The 14,453-nt window shown below is 35.7% G+C and overlaps 1 protein-coding gene across 4 annotated transcripts in view; it reads right to left on the bottom strand.

The window, feature by feature from the left end:
• Positions 1 to 204: 204 nt before the first annotated feature.
• The window catches only part of LOC131940689 (myosin-11), a 50,642-nt gene continuing 36,393 nt past the window's right edge, over positions 205 to 14,453 (bottom strand). For 3 of the 4 annotated variants that reach the window (XM_059299429.1, XM_059299430.1, XM_059299431.1), the window contains 4 exons: positions 13,820 to 14,351; positions 11,276 to 11,290; positions 6,213 to 6,267; positions 205 to 1,393 (listed from right to left, as the gene is read on the bottom strand). In XM_059299429.1, coding sequence (XP_059155412.1) covers positions 6,243 to 6,267; positions 11,276 to 11,290; positions 13,820 to 14,351 — 572 coding nt within the window. In that variant the 3' untranslated portion in view covers positions 205 to 1,393; positions 6,213 to 6,242. The remainder of the gene's footprint in view (positions 1,394 to 6,212; positions 6,268 to 11,275; positions 11,291 to 13,819; positions 14,352 to 14,453) is intronic. The other variant, XM_059299432.1, reaches the window with a different exon arrangement.

Below are 14,453 nucleotides of genomic sequence, written 5' to 3' on the forward strand. Positions count from 1 at the left end.
GGTTATTTGGTGCGACGTATTTCTACAACAAAAGTAAATACATGACAATATTGATAAGTCAGTTATGTTTGTGACGTCAGATATGTATGTGAGGTCAGATACGTATGTTTGTGACAACATATGTTGAGCTTAACCAGAGGCGTAGCGAGTAGGGGCGGGGGTGTGGACCGCACCGGGTGACACCATTTGGGGGGGGGGGGGACACCAAGGCAAAAAATAGCAAAATATATAGAGAAAAACTTGAGGGAGGGGGTGTGCAAATCGAAAGTTTGAGGGGGGTGCAAATCGAAAACTTGAGGGGGGGGGGTGAAAATCGAAAGTTTGAGGGGGAGGTGCAAATCGAAAATTTGAAAGCTTGTCCCCGGGAAGGGTCGCTACGCCTATGGGGGGTGACACCATTAAGTGCCGCACCGGGTGACACCCGACCTCGCTACGCCACTGAGCTTAACTAAGGCTTGAGTTAGTAGTGATAGCATACATACAATGTTTATCTTAATGATTAAATGTACATTAATGTTAACAGTTTTGTGAGCTGAGCACATCTGCCAGACATTTGTGTGATACGTGTTTGTTATATGGGAAACTAAAATGGAACAAAGTAATCGATAAATTATTTCATTGTGGATACATAAGTAAATGATATATTTGGACGTATCGGTACATTACTGCATACAGATAAATACTTAAATTACACATTTGGAAGTATTGATAAATTAATTCATCGTGGGACGTGGATACATAATAAAAATATTAAAATAACATATTTGGACGGATTGATACATTATTTCATACAGATACATAATTAAATTATACCACTAGACGTATTAATTAATTATTTCACAATACATCAAAGTTATACATTTTGGCGTAGCTAGTAAATGTTACATGTTGGAATTATTGAGGTTTGTTTGGATTTGGGAATTTGTAGGGTTTGGTGAGGTTTGTAGGAATTACTTAGGTATGTTAGGATTAATGAGGTATGTTGGGATTACTGGGATCAGTTGGGATTGGTGAGTTTGTTGGGATTATTGAGTTTTTGGGATTATTGAGTTGTTGGGATTATTGAGTTTTTGGGATTATTGAGTTGTTGGGATTATTGAGTTCTTGGGATTATTGAGTTGTTGGGATTATTGAGTTGTTGGGATAATTGAGTTGTTGGGATTATTGAGTTGTTGGGATTATTGAGTTGTTGGGATTATTGAGTTGTTGGGATTATTGAGTTGTTGGGATTAGTGATTACAGAGGTTTGTTGGGATTATTGCGGTAAGTTGGGATTATTGAGGTTTGGATACAGTCATCACGCACCAATCGTCGTGTTGTTTACTTCCGGCTGTCAACTATGGGCGGGAACATTGACGCAGTCAGGAGCTACGTCTCGAGGACTTTCAAATACCTGGTGAAATAAAATCAAGAATATAAGATAAAAGTTGATGAAATACCAAGAAAAGAAAAGTCAAGAATATAAAACTTGATGAAATACCTGGCAGGAGAAAAGTCAAGAATATAAGATAAAAGTTGATGAAATACCAAGCAAAAGAAAAGTCAAGAATATAAAAGTTGATGAAATACCTGGCTAAAGTCAAGAATATAAGATAAAAGTTGATGTAATACCCGACAGAAGAAAAGCAAAGTGTATACGATATAAGACGATGACATTAAAAACAAACATGGTTTTTTGTTTCAGGTTTTTTAACCCATTAAAAAAACCATTCTCACGACAAGACGTCAACATGTAATGTAGGTCGTGTCAACATGTTTTGTTTCAAATCTAAGCCAATCGTTTTTTGTTCGCGTCTCAAACTGTGAAGCTTCACTTTGATCACTTCCGGGTCAAATCAACCAATCAAAACAAATCCGGCTAACATTCAAAGTGTCCATTCAAACCTTCGATTCAATGACAAAAAGGTCAAGAACCATAGCCGACAAGTCCAGATGTCAAGAATCTAAATTGACAAGTCTAGAGTTACTGGCCAACCTTCAAAATCTTGAATGACCAGATGACAATGCTTACAGCTGACATTTGATGACATGACGACCAAGCATGGATATGCTTTAGGAAACAAACTGCCACCAATGTGAGATCAATTAGGTCTCTCCGCGGACAAAACGGATGTGACCTATTTTACCGAACGACAATATGTCGGCCAAACAACATCTCATTAGACGAGAGGGGAGGTGGGGGGTGTAGAGGGAGATGATTGCTCGTGGCCGTCTACAAAGTCGCTAACAACGTGCAGATTTTACTCCCTTTATCTCGTCTCTGGTTCTGTTAATAAAGACATCAAAGTAAGGGCAGCTCTAGTTCTAGCACCACAAGGCGAGGGCGCGGGGGGCGGTCGCACTGGGTGACACCATTAAATGGGTGAAACCTTCATCTTCTTTCTTAACTATAATGTTGATCAGAATTCCCACTAACACAATTAAGTATACGTGTCAACATGGTCAGCCTGTTTTAATTTTAGATTTGCTTCCATAGCTTGTGTCCAACCAAGAACAAATTACAGTGCAGCAGTTGTTTGATTTGGAAGTTTTCTCTTAATGGATTTCTGTTCCCTGTTATTGGGCCCCATCTACCCAGGGGTTCGAACTCGGGACCTGACGGTTTAGCAGCGATCAGCTTTACCAGTCCGACAAGCCACAATGAATCTCATTTTTTAATTATGTATTCGTTGTAACACATTGTATAAACAAGAGCATTTGTCGCATTCGGGAAAACGACCTTTGGGCAAGAGGTAACACCAAACCGAACAGCAAAATGGGATGAGGGTCGACACCCTCAGTGACTGCGCCAGTTAACATCGACATAGTGACGCCACTGAGCTCTAGACATTATGTAAAAAGTTTATAGACTACTGTAGACTTCAGCTTAATGAAGCGTATACGGAAATTTAAAAAAACAACGTTTGTATACTGGACTAAATTTACAATAAACAAATGAAAGTGAAGAAAATGTGTTCTTTTGAAACGTATTAATAGTTGAGTATCTTCATTTTTTAAAACATAATTTTGTAACTATAAAACATATTGTGAGCGCAAGATGTACAAACAGCATAATTTAATGTTGAAGATGTAGGTTTCTAGTGGTGATGGTGAAGATGTAGGTTTCTAGTAGTGATGGTGAAGATGTTTTGTTTACAACACAGATTTTTAAAAATATAACGTGAAAGAACACAACGTTTCTGCATATAGAATCTAAGCTGGTATTTTACAATGTACATAATAATGCAGAACTTGTTTATAGAGCGTTATTTTCACCGCACACAATCATTTGAACCCAACACGGCAGAAACTCCTGGTCAGTTATACGTTACGTCACAACCACATGACCCAGAGACATAACAAGTAGCGTCACGCATACAACCAACAGAGCTCACGAAAAAATTCACCATTGGTCTCATTAATTAAGCTCTGATTAAACATGGCGTGACGGCAGGACAGCGAGGTCAGGCCAAGTCATGCGTAAAGAGACAGGACAGTTAAGTGGGCGTGGTCAACTGTAGGTCAGCTCGCTGTCTGTTTTATGTCAGGCTGACATTGATAACGTTGAATAAAAGAATTTAATCACCCTTTTAGTTTGCTGCTAAACTATCGAAAAGACAAATCGTAAAACACATTTTAGGGCAAAGGGTGTAGCGTCACAAGTCGGGGGCGGGGTGGGGTGGGGATCGCCCGACCTAGTGACCTCGCTGGACACAGGCCTGCCTCTAGTGTAAGAATCAAAGAACAGGGTGGGGTTACCGGAACAAACAGAATGATTTATTTTAAAACAACGGCACAAGCATGACGATCTCTGTATCTTCGTGTAATATTCACACTAAGCACTTTCAACTAGAAATTGCTTACGAAATATCTTAACCTAATATCTTAACCTAATGTCTTACAAAATGTCTTAGAAAATGTCTTAATCTAATGTCTTAACCAAATGCCTGACAAAAAGTCTGAGGAAATATCTTAACCAAGTGTCTTAAAAATGTCTTAACCAAATGTCTTACAAAATGTCCTAACGCAAAAGTTTACACGAATGTTTGTTAAAATCCTTAGCACAACAAAATTTACTATTTTGTTTCCAACAGCAAAGTCACATAAAATAACGAAAACAATTAGCTGATGCTGCTATAAGAATACATATGGTATCATTTCCTAAAGAATACTTCCAGCATGTGATAGTGCTTTACAGTTCAGATTGGCTTTACAATAATGTAATGTACTTGGTGAAAGAATCGAAATCAGACGCTGTTGATGGTGTGTGTGAAATAAAAAAAAAAGTGTGTAAATAATCAGGTTTTGTGCTTTAAATACCACCCACGTAAGTTTTGTGGTTGTTTCCGCAACTTTAAAAAAAATTACAAAAGAATAAAACTTATCTGACATCAACACTTTTCTAGTCCTGTTATTGTGTGAATAATTAATTAATTAGTAGCAATAGACATCTTATATTTCGCCTGGGTTGAATATGTTTTGTATTTTATTTTTAGTTTTGTTTTTATATTTGATAAACTTACAAAAGATACGTCTAATATTTCAATCACCAAATATATTAGAGACAGCACACATTTAACCATAGATTTGTAATATTCTAAACCTTAAAACAGTTTATACATGACTTTAATTTAGCCCTGTTTCAACCTACTGTACTAATTAAACGATGTTACATCAACAATTAAAACTGCCAATTTGATACAAGCAATAATTAGATACGATTGATTATATAAGCCGTGGGGGTGAGACCAATTGGCGATCAGAGACTGGAAAAAAATAATGACCAATTAAGTCAAGGTTGTAGTCGACCCAAAAAAAACCGTATCTGTTGTATGTTTTTGGTGTCACGTGGTTTTATGTGTCGCTGTCTAAAATTCTATGCCTGGTTTCATATGTCGTTCTATCACATTCTATGCCATCATATACGTCACGATGTACGTCATTGTTTGCCAATTGTGTTGGTGTGTCTAGTGGTTTCAGATTCTCTTGACGCTGGTCTGTTAATAGATGTCGCTGTCTCCAATGTTTTGTCCATCACAATGTAACAACTGGTTTGTCTAGTTATTTGACATGTACGGATATTTCAGGTTCGTTTTTATTAATTAAATGAACCACCATTATTAGTACATAATTAAAATGGCCATTTAACACAAAAACATTAGCAGTATACTACTAACATACACATACATCATTTGTAGTACACTACTAACATACACATACATCATTTTAGTACACTACTAGCATACACTACTCCATTAGCAGTACTCTACTAACATAAAATTGTTCAAATCCCCAAATCGCCAATATTTCTCTCCTGGCCAACCTCTTATTCTTTCCTCCTCTCAAGTTATTCCAACTCTTCTGCCTCTTCAAACCTCTAATTCGTTCCTCTGTGTCCAGTTATTTAAAACACCCTCCCACCAATCATACCCCCCCCCCCACCCCCCACCGTTCCATCAAACTCACACCTCGTCTTGTTTATTACAGGGATTATTTTTTGACGCGGCCAGAAAAAAAATCGTTCGTCTGGCCAATCTACGGCTTGTGGCAGAGCTGGGGAACACGACGTGGGGATGAAGTGCAGCTGCCCAGCTACTGACACACCATTTGTCTGCCGGCAACTCAACAGCTAATGGCAATCTGAGTGCACATACGCACACGCACACGTCTGCTATGCTCAGATTTTTTCCCCCACATTTTTTTTGGCTTTTTTTTCTTGGCTGTCGTCTCAACAACTTGCGTTGGCGTGCCACAAAAAAAATGTATGTAATGTCGTCTGGAGGTTTTAAGCTTAACTAGTTCTGAGGCTGCGACTGGAAATTCCTGTCGCCAAACTTGGGTCCGAATTAAAGTCCGATTGTGTATTCAAATAAAAAATATACGCACTTTAAATCTTTATATTTTTTTACGCTTTATTTCAAGTGCAGTTTTTTTTATCAAGAATCATAGCACAAACTGTTTAAACTAAATACCCTTTGGTGAAAGGCATTCAAATCTATGATGGCAAACTACTTGTCAAAAATAAATTATCTTAAAAGTGTGACCACTGTGTCCTATCTTTGCAACCTCTATCTTTCCTCTCCCCCTCCGTAACTGATTTATAAAGTGTGATGTGGCTCACTAATTTCTTTATTTAACCCATCTCCATGCAGGTAACTATATTTTTACTGTGGCCATCCAATGAAAAAAAATATAGCAAAGTAAACCCAAGTACTTGGTAAAACTAGTCTCACCCGTTTAAAATCTGTACGTCGTGTCCGCTTTCAAAACGAGGCCATTTCGTCAAACCTTGAAAATGTAAAAATTAAAAATATCATTCAAGTTTGATTTGATCTCATCTGTATAACACTGAAGGGGATTTTTCGCGATTTCTACAAATTAAACGGGAAATTCTTTGAATATTACACGAAATACATTACAGAAAAGAAGGCGTAAAAAATATTTAGTTATGTCTATGTGCAAGTTGAAAGATTTTACAAACTGTATGTGATGTGATTCGACTTAAGACAAAATATAAGAGAGTTTTACTTGCAAACAATTCTATAATGACTAACTTTAACAGTTTGTGTTATTTTAGTACCTAGAAATCCATAAATACTGAACATTGATTCTAGAAACATCGAAATTGTTTTATTGAAATAAAAACTAAACATTAAATCAGAAGTACACGTCAAACCTAATAGTAATGTTCTATGGATTGTAATAGGCTGCATAGTGTAAGCAAATTTAAACAACGTCTAAAATTATATATATTATACCATATCTACCATATACAATCTAGTTAGATAAAATTTACGTCTCTACGTTACTAATAAATATAAATATAACTAGAATCTAATCTAGTGCTTTCTAGCACATCTTTATAATAGCAACAAGAAAAAAAATCTACATGTAAAAGCAATAAGGGAGAGGAAAAAGCAAGTTTTAAAAAGCTGACAATTTAATATTTATGTGCGATGTTTTGAAACTAAGCTTAAACTACAACTGCACTGTTAATATTTTAAATAAACAAAGAAAACCGAGCAACAGAAAAAAATGTCTCAAGTAAATCATCGTTTAAAACTATTTGAAGTGTAACGTGTAGAAGTTTTTCACTGGTTTATGGAGAAATCGTAATTTAGTAAGACCTTCGTGTCACTTGTTTTTAGGATCCTCTGATCCAGTGGCGTCATCATGTCACGTGATCACCATAAACTTGCAAACTTGTTTACGACGTCTTACAATTACTTTTTGATTGAGCAATCAATGAAACTATTTTTAGAACTACTAAATGAACTCCACATTAAATTTTCAGCTTTTATGTGTTTGCTCTAAACTCTAAAGGAATTTCAAACAATCAAAGGGAGATTATTGAACCTATGAAAAAAAGGGAGAGAAAAATGTTGACTGTCTTTAAACGACATTCTAATCGATAAATCAGCGTTCAGAGAGGTGGTGGGTTAAGAGATCGAAAAATAAAGACTAGACTAAGACTAAATCTAAAATAACAGAACTTCCATTATATAGAAAGGGAGAACAGATTTCACTATGCGTATATTTTAGAAGCGCTATTTTTCGTTTGCGTATTTTCGTGTTCGTGCAAAATTTAGAACTTGTGGATTTTCTTTTTTTTTTTTTTTTTTTGGTGCTAGATTTAAATAATAAACATTTGAATAAATATTTTACTAACGTAAAATGTATTATTAAATTACTAAACCCAGACGCAATTTTTAGAAGAATATATCTGTTCAAACAAAACCGTATTTTTTAGCCAGATAAAAAAAAACAACCAGCATCTTTTAAATCCTAACAAGCAGTGTGTTATTCTTTAAAAAAATTAAATTTTTGGTCACAATTTTTTCTGGTAAGAAAACAGGCCAAGTAATTAGCATTGGTAGCTGGGGGCGTTGACAAACACGAATTGATTATTGTCCTACAGGAGGAAACTTTTTTTTCCAGTTCCAGAAATAAAACACACGACAGATGAATGGCATTGTATCGATACTGAAGGATCGAGGAATAAAACATAGGACAGGTGAATGGCACAGTATCGATACTGAAGTATCGAGAAATATAAAAAATAGGACGGATGAATGGCATCGTATCGATACTGAGGAATCGAGAAATAAAACACACGACAGATGAATGGCACAGTATCGATACTGAGGAATCGAGAAATAAAACAGGGCAGATGAATGGCGTCGTATGGATACTGAGGAATCGAGAAATAAAACTTGCGATAGACGAATGGCATCGTATCGATACTGAGGAATCGAGAAATAAAACACTCGACGGATGAACGGCATCGTATGGATACTGAGGAATCGAGAAATAAAACTTGCGATAGATGAATGGCATCGTATGGATACTGAGGAATCGAGAAATAAAACAGGCCAGATGAATGGCATCGTATCCATACTGAGGAATCGAGGAATAAAACAGGGCAGATGAATGGCATCGTATCCATACTGAGGAATCGAGGAATAAAACAGGGCAGATGAATGGCATCGTATGGATACTGAGGAATCGAGAAACAAAAAATAGGACAGCTGAATGGCATGGTATCGATAATAAAGGATCGATGCAAGACTGGAAGGCCAAACACATGCATGTTGGTGGATTCAGAAATTTCTAGAACTGTTTACTGTCTGTATAAACCTAGTCTAAATATAGTCGTCGACCAAAGATGTGGAAAATTTTAAGTTTGGAAAAAAGTCATTAAAATTTCCATTCATTGCGTTTTGGGCCGCTTTACACCTCTGGCTATAACGCGTTAAGGCCGAAATATGACGGGGAGTTTTACGTTGTGTGTTAGCATGAAAACTTTGGTAGTAGGGATTTTAAACATTTTTTAATACATCTATTTACAGCCCTTGAGATTAAAGTGCTATGATTTAATAGTATTTAAATGGTTTGACTAAAGAAAAAAACATTAGGATTTAAGTGATATGGTATTTTAAATATCTAAAAAATGTAACACACTTAATTTTTTGTTCGGATAATGACTTCACTTTCGTCATCTCGTCTAGAAGTGTTAACAACACAAAGAAGATTACACGTCGGATACAATGCTCGAACGTTTTTTACGAACTTGCTTTAAGATTATAAAGTCACTAAAGGAAGACTTGGTTGCATACACGGTTGTTGATCAGTTAACTACATATTATAATAATCCATGGCCTTAATTAATCAAGCGGATTACTTTCAATTATGTTGATTTAAAATGTTTACAAACTTCAGTTTAGCAACTCTAGGGGCGCGATAGCCCAAAAGATTGTTGGCTGATCTTAGTGCTAGAAATATGTTCTGTTCTAACACTATAGTTATTTTGCAATAAAATAAGGCATTTGTTGTATCTTTGGCAACCTTACATGTTCTAAATTTGTCCCATAGTTACATTTAAGACAATTACGTTAGGTTAGTTTTAGTGAATTTGAGTTATAGGTTGTGGCCAGATTTGGCGCTAGATAAGAAACCAAATTATTTTTCGCAGCATAAGCTTTTGACCTTATTTGTAGGAATGTATATATCAGCTCTAAACATTTCCACGCACCAGTGCTGGTACTTATTTTAATTGTTAAGGTTTTCTTTAATTATGTAACTTCCAGCCAACCAATCATGTCACGACATCTTTAACACGTGACTAACTCGTAAACCTTTGGTACATTATAAAAAAATCCTACACGGAGAAGACATTTCTATGCAGGAAATAAATCAAGTCTTTAACCACTTTTTACTCATGGTCGTTTCTTGACATTCATTATAATGTACGGCCCGTGACATGGACAGCTTAATGACCATTGCAATGTCGTAAACCAAATTATATTTCCGTCATGTATTCAACTAACCTTTTAACAGCAAGCCAATCAAAGTCTCCTCTTGTAGGACTATGTATGATGTTCATAAATTTTTCATAAGAAAAATGACGACAATAAATCCACATTTCAATGAGTGGGGACTGTTTTATGAACAGTTTTCTAACTAGCAAGTGTATGGGCTGACATAAAATCGATGGCAATTTCCCGACTAAGTAAATTGTACAGAGCGGCCTCTTGGTCGGTTAGAGAAGGCATGTATGTACACACGAGAGTGAAGCTTGAAGCAGGTTTGTGTGTACGAACCAGCGTGTCACTTAAAGTAGGTTTATGTGCACGAACCTACGTGTCAGTGTAGGTTTATGTGCACGAACCACTATGTCAGAGTAGGTTTATGAGTACGAACCAGCATGTCAGAGTAGGTTTATGTGCACGAACCACTATGTCAGAGTAGGTTTATGTGCACGAACCACTATGTCAGAGTAGGTTTATGAGTACGAACCACTATGTCAGAGTAGGTTTATGTGTACGAACCACTATGTCAGAGTAGGTTTATGTGCACGAACCACTATGTCAGAGTAGGTTTATGTGCACGAACCACTATGTCAGAGTAGGTTTATGAGTACGAACCACTATGTCAGAGTAGGTTTATGTGTACGAACCACTATGTCAGAGTAGGTTTATGTGCACGAACCACTATGTCAGAGTAGGTTTATGTGCACGAACCACTATGTCAGAGTAGGTTTATGAGTACGAACCACTATGTCAGAGTAGGTTTATGTGTACGAACCACTATGTCAGAGTAGGTTTATGTGCACGAACCACTATGTCAGAGTAGGTTTATGTGTACGAACCTACGTGTTGAATACCTATGCTCTTGGGATGTGCGTCAGTAATAATAACTATAAGGTCGTAGGCTGTGCCCCATCCCCCATTATTAGAACTAGTTTACGGGCTATAAGGCCGAAAGGAAAAAGGGGCCCAACATTTCTCGGTAATAAAGAAATTATCTTAAGTTACATGTGGCTATATTTATTATATATATATATATATATATATATATATATATATATATATATATATATATATATCAGCGTGAACTAATGCCGTAAGTCTGTTGGATGTGTCAACGTTAACTAAAAGAAAAATGTAGTATCGGAGACAAACTAAATAATAGTAAACTAATAGAAAATAAAAAATTTCTATAATTAAAAAAATAACTGGCAGATCAAAGGAGCAAAGAAAACGAAGAATTCTTTTCTTATGAAGTTTACTAAGAGCGAAGCTACCCCTTGTTCAACTATCTATGAGAAGTAACGCAGATTGTATAACGTTAACAAAATTATGCAGGTCTATTACTAGCAACGTAACTAAAGCAACGATGTCAGGTCTTCAACAAGCCGACACCTACTTAGGCAGATTGTTTCAACGTTAATTTCCCTATGAGCCAAACGTAAAATTAGTTCTAATTGTTAGTCAAATATGAAGTTTCTACCACTTACTTGTCCTTTATTTCCCTTAAAGAGAAAAAAAAAAGAAGATTAGCAAATGGATGTGGAGAGCTAGACTAAAAATAAAAGTATTGTCACAGTCAGTCAGTGTTTTGAAACCAAAAGAAATATGACTTGCGACTCTAGTAAGTTCAGAATTAAAAAAAAAACACTAATTTATAATCAGGTTTTCTAAATAGAGTAACTAGATCTAGATACAAATCTAAATGTACAAAAATGTGTCCAAAATCTATGGTACAAATCCGTGTGTGTGTTTTGTTATAATAGATTTTTATATAGTCGTCATGAAACAGAAAAGACATCAGATCTAGTATAAAGTATCGAGGAATTATTGACGCGAAAAATGTCCTCTTTTTACACATTAATAAAGGTCTCCTAGCAGTGTACGTGTGTCAGTATGACAAAGGTGTATTTTTATCTACACTACCCTCTATAAGACACCTATTGATAAACTTGGCCACACGTGTCTTAGCCTAAGTATACTTTCTTTTTTGCCAGCAAAATGTCTACGTTGTTATACACTGAATGCGCCCCCCCCCCCCCCCCGCTTTTTAAAAAAAAAATATAAGAATTGAAAACGTCAAGAAATTATATATTAAACTACTTTAAACTGGAGTTTGAAATATTAAAATAAAACGAAATCCGGTCTGTTGACGATAAACAAGATACCAGAATTGAAAGTACAATCGGTGTTTTAATGGGGCAATACATAGGCCAATATATAAAAAAATTAATACATATATAATAATAATCATTGTTCCACCCCACCCCGGAAGTTTCAAGATAATTCTTCCATCCTCACAAAAGAAAACGACCGAAAGGAACCCTGCATCAACCCACCACAAAATGCTCTTCTGCATTTTGCTGCTAACAGGCTAGGATATCCTGCCAGCTGTAAACTAGGCCTGAACAAATCAATCTACTCAACTCTGACTGATTTCGTGGGGTAAGTTACTCAGTAGAAATAGTACCAATCGTTCTTAGAGACTTAAACTTATTTCAATTTTGTTGATTTAAGATGGCAGGTAGAAATACTACAGTGTTCTAAAACAGATGGTGCGGTGATTGTTTTTTAAAAAAAGCTGAAACATGTTCGTTCTTAACTAGACACAATTTGAGGCAGTAAAAAATGTGGAATAATTTAAAAAACAGAGTTAAAAAACAAAAAAGAAAGCAGTGCTTGTGCATGCAGAGAAGAGAGGCGGTCTATTCTGTAAAAAAAAGTGTAAAAAAAGAAGCAAAACCAGGCACTTAATTAGCTACATTATTTTGTGATTAATCTTTGACTCACCTGCGTGCGTTCTCTTTTGAACTAATTTAATTGGGTAGTTGGGAAGTTAATAAGCAACAACGTTGTAGTTGATTTTTGTTTAGTTTGTAAAACGTGTCTTATTTATTTACAAATATTTAGCAAAGAAGATTTTTTAAATTTTTAAAAATATGTGTAAACAATTTGTCTTGTAAGATACACGTTTAAAACCAGTTTGATTACTTACGGAATTTTTTTTACCACCGTTCAAAAAGTTAATTTTCTTATCTAAGAGAGGTAATCAGTATTTTAAAATTTTATTATCGCCCTTGCAATCACTTCCAGATATTAGATTTAACTTACTTCTAATGAAGCAACCAAGTATACATTTTAAAAAAAAAAACATGGAAATCCTAAACAATGCAACAAACTGTAAAATTTCACAACCTACGAAAAAAAAATTTTTGCTTACTAAGCGTGATCAATTCAATAATAAGAACATCAAATTTTGAAGTAATTTTAAAAATAAAATAGTGATATACAGTTGCCCCTCACTCTCCCTCAATGATAATTAAAAATTAGAACTCAATTCCCATGTTCACATAGTATTTGTAGGTTTAAGGAGATACTAGCTAATTAAACAAATAAATCAATAGGGAACATAATAAAAAGTATATCAGTTATATAAAAGTTACTAGTAAGGGCATCAACCAAATGTGAAATGTAGGGTATCTAATGGACATTTATAGTCAAAATAGTGATGTGTAGGCTATGTCCTGAAATACAGATAACTCATTTTGTCCCTACGCTATTGTCTTACAGCATCAAACAGGTGTAACAATATGGGTAAAATAAACATTGATTTACAATCATCTGGCTGTTTGCAAGGCTGTTTTATTGATAGCATGGCTACTCTAATCCTGGCTCTAACCTTAATCCTAAGATTAACCCTATTGCCAACCCTAATCCTAATCTTAAGCTTGATCCTAAATTTTATTCAACTACTTATTTTCATATCAAAGCATTGATGTCCTTTAAAAGCAAAACCAGTTACTTTAGTATCACAGCATTGATATTATTAAGAGCCAAAAAACCACTTACTTTTCTATCAAAACATTGATGTTATTAAGAAACAAAAACCACTTACTTTTGTATCAAAACATTGATGTTATTAAGAAACAAAAACCACTTACTTTTGTATCAAAGCATTGATGTCATTAAGAAGCAAAAACCACTTACTTTTGTATCAAAGCATTGATGTTATTTAAGAAGCAAAAACCACTTACTTTTGTATCAATGCATTGATGTCCTTTTGTTCCAGACTGTCATTCAATCCTTCAGTGTTTCCCAGAGACTGGCCAAGCCCAGAGCTCTTCAAGCTTGAAGTTGAGGAAGATCTAAGAGACATCAGAGGGGAGGGTGCCTTGGTTGTTGGTTCTTTACTTTCACCTGATATGGTCCGCATGAAGGAGGACTTGGTGCCGGAGGATGTTAGTGATGCTGGTTTAGGTAAGAGAGCTGGAGGCATCAGCTTCTTCACCGGTCTTGGAGTAAGCTGAGATGAGGAATTTAAAGTCTCTTCTGGTTTTTCAGCAGACGCAGACTCTGATGTTGAGGCGTCTGCAGATGTTTGGGGAGAAGATTTTGGGGCAGTGATGCCGAATCTATTTTTGTAGATGATTTTGGAAGGGATGAGACCTGGTATTGGTTTGGGTGTAGCGCTGGCTTCTTCCTGTTCCCCAGCGTCACTATGGTTACGATACTTGGAGATTAGAGATTGGAGACGGGTGCTGCCATCTGTGGTGGTTTTCTCTGGTACTGTTAATATCAAAATCACAGAAGTTTATTTAAGTGACCTTTTCTATTTTTAAATACTGTACAAGACAAAAGACTTTTAATCGGTCAATGGAATAGGCAGGA

This window comes from Physella acuta, unplaced genomic scaffold, assembly GCF_028476545.2.
Source record: "Physella acuta isolate Inbredline_101_S28 unplaced genomic scaffold, ASM2847654v3 ptg000325l, whole genome shotgun sequence".
Lineage (NCBI taxonomy): Eukaryota > Metazoa > Mollusca > Gastropoda > Physidae > Physella > Physella acuta.